The following is a 25300-nucleotide window of genomic DNA, read 5'->3' as shown; positions in this document are numbered from 1 at the left end:
TAAACAGTTCATTGACAGACACAATTGGCCGTTTAAGAATCTAAAGAATCATGGGTAATTTCATTGTTCGTACCCCAAATGAAAATAATGTCACGTCATTGGTTGAATTTTCATTTTTTATGACATTTTTAACCAATCAAGACGTTTTGGTGTACACTTTTGAAAATATTACCCAGGATGCATTAGATTCTGAAATGGCGAATTGCTACCTACTGGGTTTGTGAAACGTTAACCAAGGGTGGCACCTACCCAGTGGTTGTAAAACCTAACAAAGATAAAGGGTGTATAGTTGGTGGCATCAACCCAGTGGTTGTAAAACCTATCAAAGATAAAGGGTGTATAGTTGGTGGCATCAACCCAGTGGTTGTAAAACCTATCAAAGATAAAGGGTGTATAGTTGGTGGCATCAACCTCGTGGTTGTAAAACCTATCAAAGATAAAGGGTGTATAGTTGGTGGCATCAACCCAGTGGTTGTAAAACCTATCAAAGATAAAGGGTGTATAGTTGGTGGCATCAACCCAGTGGTTGTAAAACCTACCAAATATAAAGGGTGTGTAGTTGGTGGCATCTACCCAGTGGTTGTAAAACCTATCAAAGATAAAGGGTGTATAGTTGGTGGCATCAACCCAGTGGTTGTAAAACCTATCAAAGATAAAGGGTGTATAGTTGGTGGCATCAACCCAGTGGTTGTAAAACCTATCAAAGATAAAGGGTGTATAGTTGGTGGCATCAACCCAGTGGTTGTAAAACCTATCAAAGATAAAGGGTGTATAGTTGGTGGCATCAACCCAGTGGTTGTAAAACCTATCAAAGATAAAGGGTGTATAGTTGGTGGCATCAACCCAGTGGTTGCAAAACCTATCAAAGATAAAGGGTGTATAGTTGGTGGTATCAACCCAGTGGTTGTAAAACCTATCAAAGATAAAGGGTGTATTATTTGGTGGCATCAACCCAGTGGTTGTAAAACCTATCAAAGATAAAAGGTGTATAGTTGGTGGCATCAACCTAGTGGTTGTAAAACCTATCAAAGATAAAGGGTGTATAGTTGGTGGCATCAACCCAGTGGTTGTAAAACCTATCAAAGATAAAGGGTGTATAGTTGGTGGCATCAACCCAGTGGTTGCAAAACCTATCAAAGATAAAGGGTGTATAGTTGGTGGCATCAACCCAGTGGATCAAAGATAAAGGGTGTATAGTTGGTGGCATCAACCCTGTGGTTGCAAAACCTATCAAAGATAAAGGGTGTATAGTTGGTGGCATCAACCCAGTGGTTGTAAAACCTATCAAAGATAAAGGGTGTATAGTTGGTGGCATCAACCCAGTGGTTGTAAAACCTATCAAAGATAAAGGGTGTATAGTTGGTGGCATCAACCCAGTGGTTGCAAAACCTATCAAAGATAAAGGGTGTATAGTTGGTGGCATCAACCCAGTGGTTGTAAAACCTATTAAAGATAAAGGGTGTATAGTTGGTGGCATCAACCCAGTGGTTGTAAAACCTATCAAAGATAAAGGGTGTATAGTTGGTGGCATCAACCCAGTGGTTGCAAAACCTATCAAAGATAAAGGGTGTATAGTTTTGATTGCCAGATACATAAGACTCATTCACCAATGATGCCTTAAAAATCAATACTGTAGAAAACAGGATAAAATGAATTTGCTATTTCAATTGCTTTTATAAATAAGTTCATCTTTATCGTATATTCTAAGAGCCCCCAGACTTAATCATTATCACAAATCTACAATGATCTTATTCACAAGTTTTTTAGTCTTTTATCACATCCCCTTTCTTGTAATAGACAAAATATTGATTACTTTTGCTAGCCCCTTTGCAAAAGATTTACTCAATTGATTCTAATGTTAAAGATTGCAAAGAAAATTGGACTAAACAGCTCATGTTTAAGAAATAATTGATGCTATACTTTATTGTTGTTTTAACACGGGTAGGCATTATATTCCTGATTATTTTTGCCTGAGCGATTGTAACAACATGTGCATCATTTAAGAATTTTGAAGTGTTTTAAGTTAATGAAATATATCAAATGCATGCCAATTTGATAAAATTAATTATTCTGCAGTAGTCAATATACGCATGTGCAGACAAATTTTATTGGATTTAGAGCAAAGGTCTATTCACAAAGCGCAACAAGCATGTCATATTAGAATTGGAATTAAATCTTCTAAAACAGCCAAATTACCAATACAGTTGTAGTTATATGCATAGTTATGTGTCAAATTTTATATCAAAGGCTTATTTCATTTAGCTATTGATTCAACACATTTATCTCCCTTGTGTAATATTGCTATTTAAATTTTCCCTTTAACTGCACTTTTATGCCGTTTATAAAATCAATAAATGTTTAATAGCACATAAAGATAGAAAGGGTAATTGAGTTTAGTGTTTTATATAGAATTACATAATAAAGTGATTAATGATCTTATTCAATGCAATCTAGATCCATATTTAGAATCAAATGTCCAAACAAATCAAACTCATATCACTGATATATTTTCCCAGCAGAACTACCATGTAATGTTGTATGATATATAAATACAAACTGTATAGCTTTTCAATGATATTGAAATTAAATTGATAACTAACTTTTTTTCTGATTTTTTTTACAATGAAAAATGGTCAATATAAATTGAAACTGTCTAAACTGAACACTGAATAAGTGGACACCTCAATGTTTGCAATGAGTATTCTTTTTGAATTTTACATGTGTAAATTTACCAGTTATTTACTGACACCAAAACCCTCAGTTTACTCAGGCTGTTTCTGGTTTAAAGAGGTTTTATATTAAATCTTACTACCAGACATTAGAACAGTCAGTTTTGACATATCTTAAAATCTTGGTTTACTCATGGGACATCACTCTCATTAAGAGGTGCCTGCTTTAAGTCAGGACTGTGACAATTATTTGCAAATTTTTCTTATTAGGATTGTCAAAAATCTTAAAACTGTCTGCATGTAGAATATATGAAGACTTCTTTATTGTGTTTACATTGGGAACAACATGACAAGGAAGATAAACAAAAGATTGAAAATTTACCAAAATATTAATGTTTATATTGGGATTAAGGATAACATACACTCATTTTGTTCTGCTAAAACTATGCTCCTTATCAAAAATTTAGATTTTCAAGATAAGCAAAAGATTGAAAATTTACCAAAATATTAATGTTTATATTGGGTTTAAGGATAATATACTCTCTTTTTGTCCTGCTAAAACTATGCTCATTGTCAAAAAATTTAGATTTTCAGATACTTTTTTAACAATATCTCCCTACAAGAACGGATTGTTACAGTTTAAATTGTCTTTAGTTTCTGCTTTTCATCATTTTTATGAAATTTTTATACACTTTTGAAATTAGATTTTTGAGACATATTTTAGACTTGCATTGATAACATGAAATATTGTGATTGTAAAGAAGACTGGATAAATTTGTGATCCAAAGATCATCATCCTACACTCTTCCTGCTTCATTCATATGAAAATCCTAATTAACAAATCTAGGTCTATTGATGTCAAGTATTGTAGTGATGACTCAGATGTTTATCACTTTTCCTTGTAATAAATCTTCCTTATAAAACAAGTCTTTATGTATTACAAAATCTGGTAAAACATTGAAACAGATTGATTGGTGTTTAACACCACTTTCATTTCTATTGTGTTTTTTTAGGGCGGTCAGTTTTTCTGTTGGAGGAAGCTGGAGTGCCTGGAGAGAACCACAGACCTTTGGTAGGAAAATTGAGATTGGAGTGGAGAAAACCTGCCACATGCAGGATTCTAACTCACAATCTCAGTGTTGGCAAGCTAGTGAGACAGTACTGTGACTACATAGACCACATGGCTACCTAAGCTCAAGCACTAAAACAGACATTCAGTTCTTGTCAGTAGAGGTCTAATAAATCTTCCTTAAATTTTCATGTGACAAGTCTTTGCATAGCACATAAAAACATCATGTAAAGAGGACTAGAACAACCTTCAGCTCTTGTCAGTGAAGATATCTTTAGCTTTTATGAGATGGATCATGATTACCTTTGAAATGTTTAAACCAGTTAAGTTCTATTTACTATTTGACAGATCTAGCTTTCTACCCATAAAACATGTGCAACAACAAAAAACAATATTGTAGGCACTGAATTATATTAGTTTAAACATACTTATTTATAGTGGATTGGGAAACAAGTTTTGCAACTTATATTAATCCCTTTCCACTTCCCTTTCCACTGAATTATATTGCCAGCTTTAATAAGAATGATAATAATAATATATAAAGAAAGTTATGAACTCACAAACAGACAGACAGACAAGGCAATTGCAGTATACTTCCCACTCCATAAAGTGGGTACATGTAAGATGAATAAATGAAACATTGCAATTCAAAGGATTACGCTATTCTTCACTTCTATGATGAAAAGGGTGGTTTCTAATGACCTTGACTATTAAAGAGGGTCTTGCAGTCAGGAAAACTTCACTTCTATTTATCCTAAGATATATACTATCCTCAAGAGGTTTAAAGTGGTTGAGGAAGAGGAATTAATTGGAGTCTATTTCTATACAAAACCATCAAGTTATGAATGACAATAAGTGTTTGAGGAAGTAGAGCTCTTCGTATTAATGCTGTTTTTCATATAATTTTTTCATTTGCCTTCAACCTTCATATAAACAAATAAGTGTTGATATTAAGCAAAACCTACATAAGGTACAAAATAAGGAGCTATAATTTCAAAGCTTAAAAGAACAACAATGATATTATATAACAAGTTATGGTGTGGTGATTACCAGAACGACTTCAACCCTATCACAAGACTTTAAACAATTTCATAAAAAAATCTCAACTATAAAACATAAAACAGTTGTGATCACTGAAATGCACAATAATTATATTCAATTGCAACCGTGTTTATGGCACACTTTAATCTTATGTAAATTGATACAATAGAAATGTTATGTTATGCATTGTAGTGACAGTCCATATAAACAATGGAGCAATGATATTATATATAACGATCCTCTTCTTAGACAATCATAGAACATATAATACTGTTGATTTTTTTATTTTTCGTGGGGAAAAATTTTCATGGATTGAGGAAAAAAACATTTTTGTAGATATTTGATGTCCTGGTTTTGCCATGTAGATATTTGATGTCCTGGATTTGCCATGTAGATATTTGATGTCCTGGTTTTGCCAATCTCTGCTTACAGAAAATTTGTAATTTGTTGAATATTTGAATTTCATGGTTCACATGATGCACCCACGAAATCCACAAAAATTGGTATCTAACGAATTATGTAATGAATTTACAGTATATGTTCATACAATGTATTATGTATCTACATTGAACTTTAGAGTTTAATGCAATTGATAGCATCTACTCTTTACTAACATTTCAGTTTTCATTTCCTTAAATGCCTTTAAATCATTCATTTGAAACTAGTATATAACATTAGTGAAAGTTTATCAAATCATTATTAAATATTATTAAAAAACATAAATTTTCAACCCATCTTTATTGCATTTCAACATATTATTCCTTTAGAAAATTAAATTTATATTGCTGGTTCATGACCGGTAAACAATTTTATTTTTTTTTTTCAGTTGACTACATCATGTTGAAAGGAATATAGTATTTTAGTAAATAAGTTGCTCCAGAAGGGTTTTGTGAGATATAGAAATTTAACCTAGATTCTTAAATGCCTTTCTTATGCATACTCTAAGTAAATACACCTTATCGCTTATCCCGGCTGACCCGGCCGCTTGAACTTTTGACGCATACAACAATCACTTTTTCATTGTGGCGTCAGCTATTTTGTTTTATTACGTCATAATTTTACGGGAACCTGTGTGATATCCAGTAATGGCGGACAAATAGCGATAAGGTGTATTGCCAAGCTCATGTTTAAGAACTTTTTGTTACAGATAATTGACCAATCTACCAAATAAATTTATTGATCTTTGTACTTGTCCAGAATTCAAAAAAATATTTGATAATATGAATGCTGCTTTGTACTAGACCTAAATATTAAATTTTCTAGCTGACTTTGCAACAGTCATCAGGAAGCTTAAGACATATCACCCTATCTGGATACATTCTGACTATGACCAACATACTCCCACACTGGAGGCAAGCTAGCTAGCAGGAGACAACTAAGGCAGTAATATCGTCTTGGTACCTGTTTTGACGCGGACCAGAAATGACGCACCAATTTAGTTTTGGGTTTTATATTTCTAAACAAAAGATGTGACGTCATCGATAATTACTATTCATAACATGATGGTGAAGGTCATATGACTACAACATAGATGCCTCAAACTCTGTCCAGAAATGTTATTATTGCTTGAATTAGTAAAGATAATGCAATTTCTGCCATTTTATTAAGGTCAAAAACAGTCTACCCTTCCCAGAATGATTATCAGTCCTAAATCCACTTTGGCCGGCAAAAGTATGTATGCACATGCTGCCCCAGTTTGTGTTTTTCAAATCATATGACTGTCATGTGACATGGTTTTACATTTAAGCGGGAATCACTGTAGAACAAATGATCGTCGCTTATATAATTTTCTATTGTTTATCGATTTTTTTCATTCATTGTACGAAGTATACATTGATAAATGTTTTAATGTCAATGTTGTTTTATGAATGCAATTACTTCTTATTTTCAAGTATATGGAATATATATGTCACTTTGATAAATTTTGAACAATTTTATATAAAATTTGAAATAAAATATAGGTTACAATTAAATTAATGAAAAAAATTGTGTTGCTATCAACATGATCATAAAAGTGACTGTAAATGTCAAAATTTGTTATTAAAATCAAATTTGTTGAATAGTGTTAACTTTAAATTGTCCGGATTGAAGCAATTTTTCGAACATCAGGTACACTGCAAGTGGTTTTTACTGGTTTGTTTATAGTGCGTCATTACTGGTACCCATCATAAGTTGACAGTCCGTTTGTAATGTTAGCAAACATGATTTTTATTGCTTTTACTGTTTCAAAAATCAACTGTTTAATGATTGAAATACATTAACAAGTGATCAATCTTTCATTCTATTCCGTGTTTCTTTTTCTTTTAAATGGTAGATTAAATGCAGAGACAAACACAACGTTAGGTGCGTCATTACTGGTTCCTCGGGGATATAGTAGGCCCCTGACTTAGGACAAGTATGTTTATACATGGTCAGGGTTACACTTATCTTTTTACAACTATACATTGCCCTACTACAAAAAAATGTATTTTGACTATTGATGAACTCTAGATAACCTTGAGCTGTCATTTAAACACTGTTTATCATAATTACAAGTGTCTTGAGAGATTTTAAAGTGGTCCTTTACAAGTTTACATCCTCATCCTGTGGTCTTTGGTGGTTAGTTGTCTCGGTGGCAATCATACCCCATCTCCTTGTTTTATATCAAAGTATGCTAGTAATACTTAAAACAAGGAACTATCTGAATCTGCAATAATTCTAAATTCTGGGAAATTGATAAAAAATGTATGATGAAAACTAACTAAAGAGAGTTAACCATGTGTGCATGACTAAAGTTCATTTTACTTTCACTGATATTTCAGTAACTAACTAAATTGGGTTAATTTTCATCATAGGGTTTCGTTTACCCTAAAATTTAAAATGGGTCAGTTTTCATCATAGCTTACTTATCAATTTTACCAGAATTATAAATTATTCCAGATTTTATAATTCTTGTTTTAAAGGATTTACATTCAGCTATTTTAGATGAGACAGTTGAGAAAGTAAAATGCAATTATTTTTGTAAACAAATTCAATAATTTAACCTAATAAATTTTCCTGTATATCATTAAGAGTTTTCTACCATTTGAAAGGTATGCAAAAATTCGTTTGGTGTTTACTATTCAAAAGTTTGAAAAAACAGCAACGATATGAAGAAAGCAATATTTATATCTTATGATTAACTATATTAGACTTTTTGTAAAAGTCAATTTGACACCCTAATATAGTTAATCATAAGATATAAAATCTATAAGCATGAAGAAAATTGTTTTTGAGTAACAAATTATAACACAAGAAAATTGTTTTTGAATAACAATTTCTATCCTGTCACTTTTGACATTTTCATCAAAGTGAACCTTCCCTTTTAACTACATCTCAATCTTAATATTTGAATTATAATATAAATATACACGGAGGTGAAAATTGATTAGTTTAAACATATTTATTTATAGTGGATTGGGAAACAAGTTTTGCAACTTATATTAATCCTTTTCCACTTTGTGGGTGCGAGTGCTGCCTTGTAGCGGCATTAGCCTGCTCTTTTTCGAAATCTACAAGGGTGTCTTTAACGTGCAAGAGATATGGCTCTCTCTTAACACGGGTCAGCCATTTATCGTCCGCCTTCTGACGGACTATCATCGTTTCCTTGAGACCATACTCGCAAATGGTGACAAGGGAGAGCCGAAAATTCAGGAAATCCCAGACGGGAATCGAACCAGGAACCTTTGTGTTAGTAGTCCGATGCACTAACCACTACACCAATTTTGATTCGACAATTGCAATGAGATAGCCATCTACCAGAGACTAATTAAGAGATAGCCATCTACAAGAGACTAAATGACCTGGATGTAAGCAACTGTAGGTCAACACCTGGCTTTCAACAATGAACAAAACCCATACTGTAAACAATGTAGTAGGTAATAAAAAATTTCAGACATGACAAAATGGAAAACAGTTCAAAAAGAAAATCAAAGGCCAGATTTATGACAAGACAATATACAAAAAAATGTTTTATCAGAGAGACAGCACCCAACAGCAATCACTAAAATACAGGTTACAGATTTGCACAGGCTCATACAAATTGTGACGGGGATAAAACTTTTTGCAAGATCTGAATCCTCCCCCTACCTTGGACAGTGTTGTAACAGTACAATATAAGAACAAACTGTACATATAAGACATTTTTGTAAAAAGATGATAAATATTCAGACAAGCCATCAACAATATTTAAACCTTATAGACTTGGATTATATGGTAAATCGTAAAGGAAATGAAAAACAGTATTAAAGTCTATTCATATTTTCTCACAAACTGATGCGTCAACTATATAACTGAAGACATAATAAAAATTCTGTAGTTACAAAACAAAATTTGAAATGAAGATGACTAAGAACTGGTAGTCATTCTCATCCCTGAAGACATTGTCTGAATCACTAGAGAAAGGCAAACATTCAAATCAATTTATTTAAGACAGAAGTGCAGGATTATTGTTCCTGAAGTAGTCTGAAGACGTGGCTAAATTGAATTTAATTCTAATTCCCAAGTCTGCAGCTAAACTCAAGGCCATCAAAATCAATAGATCCCTTAGTTAATTTGGTTTGATATATTTTAACTTTATATGTATTGATTAAGATACATTATACACATTCTTTATTTCTTAGAGTTATCACTTTCTTATAATTGACTTTGACAATCATAGTTATGGGGAGGAATTTACAGTTCTAAGGAAATAAAGGTTAAAAAGCTATATTTTCTAGGCAAATCAATTTGAACTAATCTCCAAGTAATAAATTGGCAATTGTATAACCAATAAACATACTGTCCTGTGTTTACATTAGGAATTTGGTCAGTTAAGTTTGTGGATACAATATATATATTCAAGGCCACTAACCATAGTAACACAAACTGGTATTTATATAATGATTCTGCTTTTAAGCATAGATGTAGTTTGGCTTAATTAATAACCCAGGCAGGGGACCTTAGTTGTAGTTGTGAAAGATATAACCATATCTTTGGAGTAATACAAAATACATCTATGTATTATTGAATCTTATGTCATTCTGTTCTGTACTTTACATGTATATTTTACACAACATATGTACAATGAAACTAGTAATGTAAAGTATGTTTTTTCAATAAAACAAGTAACTGTAAACCAACTTATTTTCCAAGATACATTATTTCGCGTTTAGTCCATTCTAACCCATATCCTGGCGCTTTAATTTCGTGATTCTAAAATTTACTTAAAGATAAAGAAAAATCCAAAATTTACATATTAGTTACAATTTATATTTTGCTTTTACTTTTATTTTCTACTTGCGAGTCGCAAAAAAATATTACTTACGAAAATTAGTGGGTTTACAGTACATGTTAAGCCTGTATGTTCATATACAAAAAGATATGGTGTTAAGCATGCATACTTACAAGTACATCAAAAATAACATCTTTAAACATAAAATGTCTACTGGAGTCTAGAAGTATCCCTCTATGCTGAAATCTCGGGTAGTCATTTATTGTGGTGTCTTTGATGTATAACTAAAATAAACAAAATAAAATTGCTCTTATAGTTCTGTGCTGTGTGAATGAATACAAAATATATGGGGAATGTGTCTATGGGACACAGATGATGCCTCAGCTTGGATATCATATACAGTTATAAAAGGCATAACTGAAGAACAATAAAAGTGACACTACCCAAATTTGTACTTGATCTGAGTTTTGTAGTAATAAGCATTGTGTATAAGTTTTATAACATTTGGTTGAGGAAAACTAAATTTTAAAGTTAGAGAACAGAAACAAAGCATTTTTAAACGCACAACATTAATCTGTTTTTTTCAAAGGAAATCCAGTACTGTATTGCATTGTTATTTCTTAACATTCATGCACAAAACTGACATTATAAAAATCAATAAGATGTGATATAATTGCTAATCAGACAAACTTTTATCTAAGATCAAATGATGTAAAATTCACTAATATTAGCCACGCCTTCAACCATGAGTAAAACTTATGCTGCATAGCAAGCTTTAAAAGTACCAGAAATGACAAATACAAAACATTTTGAACAAGAAAACTAACAGCCTCATTTTTAAAAGTACAAAACAAATATTATATACCTCAACAAACAACCACTGAATAACAGGCTCCTGACTTGAGAAAGGCACATACAGAATATATATAAAGTACATTTTGAACATTAACCTTGTAAGATAACATTTTTCACAGGATTCCCAAACTGCAATGCACACGTATGGTACCTTTAAACAATAGTATCTCAAAATTTCATATTACTACATGACATTTTTAAACCAGGTGCTCCGCAGGGCGCAGCTTTATACGACCGCAGAGGTCGAACCCTGAACAGTTGGGGCAAGTATGGACAAAACATTCAAGCATGATACAGCTCTGAATTTGGATTGTGATCAAATTTTTGACATTACATGGTTTTTTTTTACACAAAACAAATGCCAAGATTTTACAAATCAATTAAAGATTTCTTCTTCAAACTTTTTAAATCTAAAATTAAATAGTTGACACAGCATAGGTTTCTGACACAGAATGAATGTGGTCTAATGAACTTAAAAGGTTTTTTTTGCCTTTGAGCAAATCACTATGCTGTTGAATATTAATCCTCTCAAAAAAATGTTTGAAGAAATTTTCTTTTTATTTATGAAATCTGAAATGAGAAAAATTTAACCCCCCCCCTTTTTTTTCACATCCCCGTTTCCCTTTTTCAAAACTGATATCAATTCAAATTTCTAATGGAGTTTGCAACAATAACTACTCATTTAAATACATCATAAAATATTAAGATGTAAAAAAACTGCTTGTTATCACTGAATGGTAAAGATTATTTAAATTTATCAGTTGGTAGTAAAAAGTGTATAAACATTGTATATTGTATATAACAAAGATTTAAGTTGATTCTGGACAAAGAAAGATAACTCCAATTAAAAAAAATTCTTGCTATTGCACAAATAGGATATTTCTTGCTTACTATTCTGGACAAAGAAAGATAACTCTAATTAAAAAAAAATTTGCTATTTCACAATATTGTGCAATTAGATATTTCTTGCCATTGCACAATACTGTGCAATTGAAAAGACTTGCTATTGCACAATACTTAATATAATAATTTTAGATCCTGATTTGGACCAACTTGAAAACTGGGCCCATAATCAAAAATCTAAGTACATGTTTAGATTCAGCATATCAAAGAGGCCCAAGAATTCAATTTTTGTTAAAATCAAACTTAGTTTAATTTTGGACCCTTTGGACTTTAATGTAGAATTTGAAATTTGAAAACAGGACCAAAAATGAAGAATCTACATACACAGTTAGATTTGGCATATCAAAGAACCCCAAGGATTCAATTTTTGATGAAATCAAACAAAGTTTAATTTTGGACCCTTTGGACCTTAATGTAGACCAATTTGAAAACTGGACCAATTAACTTCAATAATCAAGAATCTAAGTACATTTTTAGATTCAACATATCAAAGAACCCAACCGATTCATTTTTTGTCAAAATCAAACTAAGTTTAATTTTGGACCCTTTGGACCTTAATGTAGACCAATTTGAAAACGGGACCAAAAGTTGAGAATCTACATATACAGTTAGATTCGGCATATCAAAGAACCCCAATTATTCAATTTTGATGAAATCAAACAAAGTTTAATTTTGGACCCTTTGGGCCCCTTTTTCCTAAACTGTTGGGACCAAAACTCCCAAAATCAATACCAACCTTCCTTTTATGGTCATAAGCCTTGTGTTTAAATTTCATAGATTTGTATTTACTTATACTAACATTATAGTGCGAAAACCAAGAAAAATGCTTATTTGGGTCCCTTTTTGGCCCCTAATTCCTAATCTGTTGGGTCCTAAACTCCCAAAATAAATACCAACCTTCCTTTTGTGGTCATAAACATTGTGTTTAAATTTCATAGATTTCCATTTACTTAACCTAAGGTTATTGTGCAAAAACCAAGAAAAATGCTTATTTGGGCCCTTTATTGGCCCCTTATTCCTAAACTATTGAAACCAAAACTCCCAAAATCAATCCCAATCTTTCTTTTGTGGTCATAAACCTTGTGTCAAAATTTCATAGATTTCTATTAACTTAAACTAAAGTTATGGTGCGAAAACCAAGAAAATGCTTATTTGGGCCCTTTTTGGCCCCTTATTCCTAAAATGTTGGGACCAAAACTCCCAAAATCAATACCAACCTTCCTTTTATGGTCATAAACCTTGTGTTAAAATTTCATAGATTTCTATTCACTTTTACTAAAGTTAGAGTGCGAAAACTAAAAGTATTCGGACGCCGGACGACGACGACGACGACGACGACGACGACGACGACGACGACGACGCAGACGCCAACGTGATAGCAATATACGACGAAAATTTTTTCAAAATTTGCGGTCGTATAAAAACTTTAGAAAACTGATTTTTAATTCAATAAATTGGATGGATAACATGACTAATATTCTATGTTTTGGTTAATTTATAGAAAGCATTAGTACCTCATCATCAACACCTCTAAATACAAGCTGACTGAAAGTTTCTAATCCTCTTATGGCACCCCAGACTTCATTGGCCCAAATATATGATGCCTTTCTCTTCACAAACAAATCATCTGAAAAAATAATAAAAATATTTAATATATTAATCTAAAATTCAAACCTAAGCTACAAACATTGTATTAACTTTGGTATATTTATGTAAAACTGGAAATAAAAAGCATTTTAATGTTTTTAAACAGTGTATTCCATGTAGATGCTATTTTTTATGTGTTTTGTAAGTAACAAAAGTTTACATGTGAAGATGAATAAGTCTGAGCTTTTTATACCTTTCATTTCATGACTAGTACTTTATTTTAAAATTTGACTTTTAAAAAAGCAATGAGTCGCTGTGGTGTAGTGGTTATATTAGTGCATCGGACTACTAACACAAAAGTTCCTAGTTCGATTCCCATCTGGGATGAAAATTTCAGGGACTGAATTTTCGGTGATCCCTTGACATCATTTGCGAGTATGGTCTTGAGGAAACGATGATAGTCCGTCGGAAGGGGACGATAAATGGCTGACCCGTGTTAAGAGAGAGCCATATCTCTTGCACGTTAAAGACACCCTTGTAGATTTCGAAAAAAGAGCAGACTAATGCCGCTACAAGGCAGCACTCGCACCCGCAAAGTGGAAAGGGATTAATATAAGTTGCAAAACTTTTTTCCCAATCCACTATAATTAAATATGTTTAACATGTTTAAACTAATGATTTATCAAGGTAACATATATACATGTACATGTAAATTACCGTATATGCAATAGATACAAATTCAAGTATTTATTATAAATAATCCTCACACCTTCATTTCCCTACATCGATTCAGGGATTTTTCTACTTTAATAAAAGAACATAACACATTCAGTTGAGACTTTCACATGCAAAAAACACCAAATTGGGAATTTCATACTAATTATCCTGCCAAATTATACCATAGATATCAGATCAAATTATATCATAGAGATCAGATCAAAGTCAATTATTCAGTTTCATTGATATTTTCCTTCTTACTTATTTTAAAGCTTCCTTTAATTAGAAATAGAAGCTTCCTTTAATTAAAAATAATCATTTATACAGCATAAAGAATTGAATCAGTCAAACCATCTAGACCCCCATGATGAAATCTAAGTTATTTTGTGTCAGTATGCTCCTTAATAAAGTACATATACATGGGTCATTCATTAGTTACAATCCTCTCTCAAAATTACTACTAATGATGTAGAAGGGATCAATAAGGTGTAATACTGTCAAGTCTGAAAATTTACTTTGCCCAGTTAGTATTTGTACTTCATTGACATAACGTTAAATAAATGAAATTAGAGAAATACTGAATAAATGCCCAGCATTCTAATTAAAAGACTATGGAAAAGCAGTCAGCTGGACTCCTGAACTGATTCTGAGAGATTTTATTCATTTAATATAAACGTAGCTACTGACAAATAGTGTTGAACCTGCGTACAAGTAAAGTGTCAACAGGGTCCTGAAATTATGCAGATTTTCGCCTGCCTTATTAAGACCCATTGAAAACAGTTTATATGTAACAGTTTTATCATACCATTACAGATGATTGATTGATTGATTGGTATTTGCTTTAAGCTGCATGAGGACAAAAAGGCTAAGGTAGCGAGAGATAATTCGAATATTTTGAAAATTTAAAGTATTTTAAAATCAGACAAAAGGCCCTTCAATGAACTAAAATTCTAGTCTAAAGCAAATTCTCATTACGGATGAGTAGCAAAAATGAGTAGTAAGGATTAATAACACCTTCATGTACAATTTCTGGATCCACCACTGAAAGATAAGAAACTTAATTCCAGTTTTTGCATGCTAATAATTATTTTCAATTGTTCCAAGACGGTCATAAAGACAATAGACAAATTTCCAGTTCCTATTAAAGGATTTAAATCATGAAAATGAAATCACAGAACAGGAAAGTAGATGAATGTTTTCTATTGACTTGATGATCAATCAGATTTTGAAATGCTGTGCCTATCTTTCCTGTGTTGAGTTTTAGGCCCTGTGGTTTTAACTATTACAGTTATACAGTGCTAGTGCTGACATACAGTGATTGTACATGCAGCAGATTAACTATTTAACCAATTCAATTTCAATACTCTAACAAAACTGATATTTACAAAAGTAATATGCTTACATAGTGAATGCAAATTTAAACAATATCAATTTCGTTCAAATACTTATTAGAATTCCCTATATTTACAAAGCTGATAAAACATACAATGTAACAGGTTGTGTAATGTACTGAACTAGTATGAACTGAAGACATGAAGATATGTCTGGCCTGTAGGAAATTGAATTGAATAATGATGATAATACATTCAATGTAACAGGTTGCTTTATGTACTGAATGTTTGAACTCGAAACACCAAGTTAAAGTCGTGCCTTCATAATTTGGAAATAAAATATTACTTTTTGAAAGTCTCAGAAAATTTCAAATATATAATCTAAAATATCTATCATGTAATGTAAATGTATACATAAAATCTAAACATTGTGAAAGTGTTTGGCCAACTTTGATGGCATCATATTATTTTTTCAGTTTTCTGTATGGTGCACATGTTTTGTGGACTGTTGTTTGCAAAGTTTTCCCTCGATGATAAAAAAAATTCATGAAACATAAAAATACCCTTTTATATCTCTGTACTAAAATCACATACTGTGGATTCATTTATTTTTGTGGGTATCAATTTTCGTGGATTCAGTAAATATTGCATTTCGTGAATATTTAATTACGTGGTTTTGCCAAAGTCTGCATACAACATGTACAAGCCTATAGAACATTTGTCTTTCGTTGTATATTTGAATTTGTGCTTAACCTTGACCCACAAAATCCACGAAAATTGATATCCCATGAATAATACTGAATCAACAGTAGTCAGATGTTCTACTGACTTAATACTATTAAGTAAGGAAAAATATACTTACAAGATTCATCCATTTTATCACTTGGTAGTTTGGCACATGGCCTTCTGATTTTGACTGTAACAGCATCTAGATAAGGAGCCCTTCGATACATATCCTTTTCATACTTGACTGATAAATCCTCAAAGTTGGAACCTCTAGCGTATTGTAAATTATTATGCATATCCAGGATAGTATCATTAATTATATAATCCTTATACCTGATCACAGCTTTCTCAACTATATCACAAGACTCTTTTACAATTCTAAACTGAAACTTGTCCTTATTAATTTTATAAACTTTGTTTCGTTTTGTTGTATAATACTGAGGCATTGGCCATGGTTCACCTGTTGTGGCCTGTGGTGCACGCCGAACCTTCTGTTCTGGCATCACATATTGTTCATAATTAATGAGAAAGTCACTCCAATCCCACATGATTCTCATGCTTTCCGCTTTCTTTGTCAATGAATCTTGATTTGTTTGATATGAAGCCCTATTGTCTTGTTGTTGTTGTTGTTGTTGAAACACAGGTTCTTGATGCTGTTGTTGTTGTTGTTGCTGCTGCTGTTCTTCCTGTTGTTGCTGTTGTTGCTGCTGCTGTTGTTGTTGCTGGTCAAAATTTACAGGATTATTCTGAACTGGAATGTCACCTCGTCCCTGACCAACGGACTGCCTCATTGGAATCTCCACAGCTTGATTATTCCCGCCAGCTTGTTGATTAGCTACATTATTGGAATTGAGACCCGTATTGCCATTTTGTACTGGTGGGGGTTCAGCAGCAACATTATTATTATTGTCAACAACAGCTTTATTAAAATTACTATTATCCAATGATTTCACTTTATTTTCTATATTATTTACAGAATTTAATACAGGACTAGGTGTATTTATAGATTGTTGTATATTACTTCCTGGTTGAGGAATATTATTAACTCTACTTGTATTTTTTGTATCTGTCAAGGATTGTTGCACATGATCATGAACATTTATAAATCCGTTATTTGGAATGTTGTTAACATTAGAACTATTTACACGTGTGTCGCTTCTCTTCTGAACTTGCTCATTGTTTAAATGAACGGGTATTCCCATTGTATCGCTGGTTCTTTTTTTCCTTCTCTTCTTTTTGTTTTTCTTTTTGACATAGTTATTGTTTGTTTTAGCATCATTTTGCTGGTTAACTTGATTCACAACTTGCTGATTAACCTGAGACTGGACTGCTCCATTACTGTTTTGGGAAAGCTGTACTATTGCTGTAATAGAAATTAATAATATAAAAAAAAACTAAAAGAACAGTAACAGTGATGCCACCAAATTTCAAATTAGATCTGTATTATGTGGTAATAAGCATTGTCTTTAAGTTTCATAACATTTAGCTAAGGCAAACTAAAGTCAGAGAACGGAAACCAACTTTGGGACATACAAATGGACATACAGACAGACAAGGGTAAAACTTTAAAATGCTCCCTCCACTACAGCAGGGGCATAAAAATAATCATGCTAAAAGTTATAATGGTTTAATCAGACATTTCTTAATTAAGCAATGTCACCTACATCTTCCTTTGAAAAAAATAAATGATTTTGAAAAATTGTTTCTCTTATGTTTTTTGTGAGATTTGGTTGTTGCTGTTATAGTATTCATGCAGAAAAATCACTGGTTTCATCAACTGCAAGCATTCTTACTTGAACTAAATACTTGGTGATTATTTTTAGGCTTTTTATCTTTAATTCTGCTATAAAACACCAAAGCCAGAAAAAATGTGATAAGACTAATGGTTTCATTCATAACATGCATTTTAAAACTAGAGGCTCTTAAGAGTCTGTGTCGCTCACCTTGGTCTATGTGCATATTCAACAAAAGACACAGATGGATTAATGACAAAATTTTGTTTTGGTGATGGTGATGTGTTTGTAGATCTTACTTTACTGAACATTCTTGCTACTTACAATTATCTCTATCTATAATGTACTTGGCCCATTAGTTACAGAGGAAAATATTTTGTTAAAATTTACAAAAAGTTACAAAATTATGAAAATTGTTAAAAAATTGACTGTAAAAGGCAATAACTCCTAACTGACCATTTTGGTAATGCTGACTTATTTGTAGATCTTACTTTGCTGAACATTAATGCTGTTTACAGTTTATCTCTATCTATAATAATATTCAAGATAATAACCAAAAACAGCAAAAATTCCTTAAAAATTACCAATTCAGGGGCAGCAACCCAAAAAGGGTTGTCCAATTCATCAGAAAATTTCAGGGCAGATAGATCTTGACTTGACTAAATGCTTTGGTTTCAGAGTTATAAGCCAAAATCTACATTTAACCCCTATGTTCTATTTTTAGCCATGGTGGCCATCTTGGTTGGTTGGCCGGGTCACCCTACATATTTTTAAAACTAGATACCCCAATGATGATTGTGGCCAAGTTTTGTTAAATTTGGCCCAGTAGTTTCAGAGGAAAAGATTTTTTGAAAAGATAACAAAAATTTACTAAAAATTGGTAAAAAATGACTGTAAAGGGAAAGAACTCCTTAATGGGTCAACTGACCATTTTGGTCATGTTGACTTATATGTAGATCTTACTTTGCTGAACATTATTGCTGTTTACAGTTTATCTCTATCTATAATAATATTCAAGATAATAACCCAAAAACGGCAAAATTTTCTTAAAATTGCAAATTCGGGGGCAGCAACCCAACAACCTGTTGTCTGATTCGTCAGAAAATTTTAGGGCAGATAGATGTTGACTTAATAACATATTAACCACATGTCAGATTTGCTCTAAATGCTTCGGTTTCAGAGTTATAAGCCAAAATCTACATTTTACCCTTATGTTCTATCTTTAGCCATGGCGGCCATCTTGGTTGGTTGGCTGAGTCATCGGACACATTTTATAAAACTTGATACCCCAATGATGATTGTGGCCAAGTTTGGTTAAATTTTGACCAGTAGTTTCAGAGGAGAAGATTTTTGTAAAAGTTAACGACGACGAACGCCAAGTGATGAGAACAGCTCACTTAGGTGAGCTAAAAAACAAATAGACACAAATACGACAGACATGAAGACTTTATGTTCCAACAAAAAGTCTTTTGATTACTTTTATTGTTGAGTTGCTGTCTCAGTACCAAAAACCCCACAATTCCTTATATCAATACAAAACATCAAAAGACTATCATCTCTAGTCTTCAGTCTTCAGGGAGGGAGATCAGGTACAGATGGTACAGCTAACCCCTTATCTTCAATCAATCTCTCCCAAACTAGTCAACATCATTAATTTCCTACAATTTTGTGTATATAATAATGTTATTAACCCTCCTCTAGACTTGTGTCAATCTTAACGAATAGGTAAACAACGTTACTGATGAAGTATTGATCAGGTGTCTTATATCTCCCCACAGATTCAGTCAATTAATCTATCTCTGTCATCAACAAGTGCATTTTTTGTCTTCAAGGCAAATACCTACAGTACATATATAAATAGTAGCTCAAGTGTTGGTTTATCATGTTTGATTCAGAGTCACTTTACTGTTTAATTAAGAGATTTTTAAAAACCACTTGGTAAACAGTTCTGTATGATTATATCTTATTAATTTATATTTTAGTAGTACATTTTGAAGTGGCGGGGGCGTCTAAGACATTTTTTTTTGCAGATTAGCATTTATTCCAGTATATATATGTATTGTCAGTTCTTACTATAGGTTATGATTTGAATCAACTTCTCCCACTAAAAGCACTCTTTTTCAAGATAGAAATATCTTTCCTGTTTACTTTTTTCAGGTTTTTGTAAACACCGGTAAAACTTGTATCATACAAAGACTTTTTTTTATGTATAATGCGATGTCCAGTGGGTATATCAGGTCTAACTAACATTCTGTTGCATTTGCCATAGCTAATAACACTGAAAGTTTGTATAGTAGTTAGTAATCTTCTATCGATTATCAACTATATAATGAAATATATAAGCTTTTAAATGCTCAACAAGGTGTTTAAATTCCATTTCTACAAACTATAATACATGAAGGTCATTCCCAATATATAGTCCATTCTTCTAGTGGGTGTTTGACAACCTTGACTACCCACAAGGGTCTATCACGGCCAGTCATTAACACTAGACACCCAATCATAAATAAATGTCAATTAAGTCGCTGTTCAGTGGTTTTTTATCTACCAGAAATCTACAGTAATTTAATTAAACGGTGTGTGACTCTTTGACAAACAGGTACATTTCAATAGCTAATAACATTAGAGTGTGGTATACTATGGTCAAATTATACTATTATTTGACAAACTAAAGGCCCAACACAAAAATTGTTGTCTAAAAAATTAATTTGTGATAGTTTCTTTGAACTTATTTTGTGGAAAACATTTCTTTTTTTATTTTGTAATAAATCATTATCTGCTTCCTCTTTTTGGATGATGCAACAAAACTGCTCATAAATGAGATTTATTTTAATGGAAATAGCAAAGTGTAATTGCAATTGCAATGAAAAATTTTTTGCATAAAACATTGCTTCACCTTCAAAGAATTGTAACTTATTACTGATTTGCAGTATTTTATATTTTTTTGATTCTGTAAAATATATAACATAAACACTGTGCAAGATCTCCTTAAAGCATATTTCGTTTAATCATTACCTGGTCCCCCTCCTCTGCTCTCAGCTCCCTGGACAACTGGTTCTAAGAGTACATCCACAATCAACAGAAAAATCAATAATATACTTTTATTCACATCCATCCCAAACCTGCAAAAGAGGAATATAAATTATAAATATTAATAAAAGTTTCAATCTGATATCTGAAAAAGAAGAGTTCCAAATTTAAACTCTGTCTGCATGATGTGGTTCTTATCATTGTGGATATGTTTATTTAAAAGTTTGCATTCTACTTTAATAAGGCAAACTTAAGTTAAAATGCTGAAATGAAAAATTTGCAATTTTCCAAATTATAAATGGATAACTCTAAAATGGCAAGATACTAATTGTCCAAATATTTGAAGTCTGTCAGCTAGTTTTCCTTCTTGGAATTGTGCAAGCTCTTGACAAAGCACAAAGTAAGGGAACAAGATGCTGAAGACATAAAATCCCTGCATGTACTGGACATAACATAAAGTAAAGTATTTTATGTTTTTCGTAACGTAAAATCCCTACTTTTACCTAAATAATGTCTTACAACTGCCCTGGTCAGTTTAATTTTTAATATAAAAAATATTGCATCAGAACATTGTCAAAATCAAATCATCAGAGCACAATATCAAAATATATACAGTAACATAGCTCTCAGCTGCACCAGATTGAGGTGTTTTTGCACTTTGAAAATATCTTTAAGCAAGTTAAAATATAACAACCTTGTCCTCCAAACTTTATATTAGTCACAAAACATTCATCTGCAATATTACTTTCCTAAAATGTCACGCCCATCAATGTATCTTTTACAAATTTTTTTTCCAACACTAAATGCTAAAAGTAAAAAATCATTTTAAACACTAGAATACCTAGGACATAATGAATCATCTACAACTGCTCACATCAATCTTACAATGTACAAGATCACATTAAAACACAGTTGAGAAATTTTCAACAAAAATTTGTAAGTAGTTGGAAAAAATAAGAGATCTAATTCGTTATTGTGGCAAATAGATGAATGAATACAACAAAATACTACTCAATACATGTACTTTCCTCCAGATGTACAAGCTTCCCGCAGTAATGACACAACTGACAGCCAGGTAACACATATATAAAAAATTGTCCATAAACACTCGAGGCAGAGTGTGCACATGTGCATACAAGAGGTTAACTACTGGTGAACTTTGAAGTCTTAATTTGTATATATGATATGTGGTTAACTACTGGTGAACTTTGAAGTCTTAATTTGTATATATGATATGTTTTAGTTTAATACTTAATCAGACAAATATAATTTTCAAAAAACAATTTTCATTTTGCAAAATGGATAATCATAACAGTCCTTCCCTTAAATATGACCTAATTGTTGGAGAAACCAGCCTACTAGGAAATCTTGAATGCTGATTTGCATTTTGTTTTGTTTTGTTTGCTTGCTGTCTCAGGGGTGTTGACACCACATCTTCTCTTATTGATATTGCAAGTTTCAAAGAAAAAATATTACTGTGTGATTGAAGATTTACCTTGTTCCTATGTAAATACGACTCCACCTTTGAATTTCAACTTAATGATACAAATTACCATCATTACACGCCATTATCGTCCATGTGACTAAAATAAGCAGTAACTATAAAATGCTTAGAGGTTGACACTTCATAGAATGATCAATGATGTATAAAACTTATCAATTCTGATGAATAATAGATAAATGGATGAAGCAAAAAAATAATAGAAGTGAGCTACTGAAGCATATAAGATGTATCTAAAATCTTATATTACCTAGCAGGCCATTGTTTACTGTAGTTCATGATTGCTCTGATATTTGACAGGTTGTAGTGGGGTCCTGGGACCAGAAAATAAAAAACAAATACCTTAAACTTTAGCGCATTTTTTTCGCTGTTCTATATCCTTAGAGGTATAGGGGGAGGATTGAGATTTAAAAAAAAACATGTTCGACCCTGTAGCATTCTAGCGTCTGTCCGAAGTCAGGAGCCTCTGGTCTTTGTTATTCTTTTTAGATTTTTAATTTCAGTTCATTTATATATTTCGGAAATTATTATGACGTCCATTATCACTGAACAAGTACACATTTTTGTTTAGGGGCCAGCTTATTAAGCACCCTTGAGGGTGCAGGATTTTCTCGCAGTGATGAAGACCCATTAGTGGCATTTGGTTTTTTTCTGCTCTTTGGTTGTGTTTTTGTCTCTTTGATACATTTCCTACTTCCATTCTCAATTTTATTTTTGTTAACATTTAAGTTGGGCAATCTGAACATGCGGTAATCCCTGACTCCCTGTGAGAGCTAATTTGTATATTATTCTTTCCATTATGCTTATAAATAATAAAACAAAAAAAGATTAATAATGTATATTTCTATTGTCTGTTTCTATCTCTGTTCTAGTTACAAAATATTGCAAAACAATAAATAAAATGGAATTCTTTCAGGAGTAATTCCTGTTTTCAAAAGACAATTTTATTTCAAGATTAATTCTATGAATTATTTAACATGTCATAATTAATCAATAATGGAAATATAAATTATAAAAAAGGGAAAATATTTAATTACAATGTGGAGAGAATAAAAGTTTAAAAATTCTAGGAACATAGTAATACAATCATTACTGAGCATTTGTATGTAACAACAGTATTTATTATCATAAAATATGAGGTGGTAAAACTTTCTAAACATGTCATAGATAAACTTTCAACATAAACTTGTCATGCTTTTACACAGCCTTAAATTCAAAAATACAGTACAAATTGACAGTTGACTTTGAAAAATTAATGATACTTTAAAGGCTGATTAAATGTAAACTGCCATCTTGGATTGTAAAATAGCAATACACAACCGGTCAATTCTTTGCTAAATTCTGCAGATTTTGAGACAGTTTGGTAATTGATGTGTAAGACTGTTTTTTTTTAAATAAAGAAAAATTAGCTATCAATTGCATTATATGACGTTTTAGCAAATAGCCAATATCTATTTGTCTTACTAATTTTTTAAACTTAGTCATTTAAGGGGCGATAACTCTTGCAGTAATATAATAAGATTGCTATATTTGTCATATTGTATTGTTTGTACTGAGGCCATTAGTGAAATAAAAAGTTTCAAATTTTCATAGTCAAACTTAAATTGATGAAACATTTTAAAAGTGGCATTTTTGGCAAAATTAGATCTATGTGCAATGTTTTTATATGCAATTTCATGTTAATAATTACAATTATTTTTCCATCACATTTATTGACCTTACAACAATACTAAAATGCTTGTGTTCATTGTTGTCTAATCAATAATATTTCAAATTTCACTATAGTTTCTACTTTTCTTTACTTTGAGAATCCCTTACCCTCAATTTCTTTTCAAAATTTTAACATCTCCATACTTTCTATCTGGTTCCATGTGTCAAAAAATCCTACTGGATAAATCTAGACTTAGAGATATGAAAATTACATAACTTATGCACAAGCCAGAATTGGGTAAAGATAAAGACATAACACAGTGACCTATAGTTACTATAACACCTTAATATACATTTGATAACAGTTACACACGTATTCAAGGTCAAATTATGTACTTAACTGATCTCAATTTTTACCAAAAAGGGAAGAATTTATATTTACGTGTGGAGGAAATGGAACTGCTGGGAAAATCTGATATTAAATTTGTATAATGTCAAACTTAATGCTTACAATTAGATAGTAAATTCAACTGATAACAGACATTACCAAAATATGGACAGCCCAACAGACCACAATAAACCTCAACGCCTGGATCCTTAGATAAATTTGTCTAACAAACAAAAATAAACAACTATGAATAATTCATGTATGATTAAGAATAAGCCCAAAAATGTATAAATTCTCCACATGCAAAAGGAATCTTCTTAGCATTGAAGAACCATTGGCAGCTTTTGGCTATTGTCTGCTCTATGGTATGATTGTTGTCTCTTTGACATATTCTCCATTTCTATTCTTAATTTTATGTACAGAGAGAGGTTTAGCTAGCTATAAAACCTGGTTTAATCCATCATTTTCAACATAAGAAAATACCTGTACCAAGCCAGGAATATGATAGATGTTATCCATTGGTTTGATGTGTTGGAGCTTTTGATTTTGCTATTTGATGACGGACTTTCTGTTTTTAATTTTCCCCTGAGTTTGGTATTTTTGTTATTCTACTTTTTTAGGATCTTAAAAAGAGACTTCATATCATATATATCATAAAAACTTGATATTTTGAAGCCATTACTTATTTTTCAAAGGTACCATGTGGCTTGACATTTGAAGCTCATCATCTCAGCATAATCCAGTTTTAAGTAGTTTCCTGGAAGATTGGACAATTAGTACTCTAGCACTTAGTTCACCTTTACTTTAATGTGCTATTTATTTTATTTAGGAGATATCTCACAAGTTAAGTGGGAGCCCTTCTACCATTAA

General features: G+C 31.8%; 1 protein-coding gene across 4 annotated transcripts in view; it reads right to left on the bottom strand.

Moving 5' to 3' along the window:
• LOC143079461 (uncharacterized) overlaps window positions 1-25300 on the bottom strand; it is a 73181-nt gene that overhangs the window by 27419 nt on the left and 20462 nt on the right. For 3 of the 4 annotated variants that reach the window (XM_076254806.1, XM_076254808.1, XM_076254807.1), the window contains 4 exons: window positions 20877-20983; window positions 16265-17491; window positions 13282-13394; window positions 10183-10293 (listed from right to left, as the gene is read on the bottom strand). In XM_076254806.1, the coding sequence (XP_076110921.1) occupies window positions 10183-10293; window positions 13282-13394; window positions 16265-17491; window positions 20877-20976 (1551 nt within the window). In that variant the 5' untranslated portion in view covers window positions 20977-20983. Of the gene's footprint in view, window positions 1-10182; window positions 10294-13281; window positions 13395-16264; window positions 17492-20876; window positions 20984-24210; window positions 24240-25300 lie in introns of those variants that run through there. The other variant, XM_076254809.1, reaches the window with a different exon arrangement.

The sequence above is a fragment of the Mytilus galloprovincialis genome, chromosome 6 (assembly GCF_965363235.1).
Source record: "Mytilus galloprovincialis chromosome 6, xbMytGall1.hap1.1, whole genome shotgun sequence".
In the NCBI taxonomy this organism is placed as follows: Eukaryota; Metazoa; Mollusca; class Bivalvia; order Mytilida; family Mytilidae; genus Mytilus; species Mytilus galloprovincialis.
This window is presented reverse-complemented; position numbering and strand designations above follow the sequence as displayed.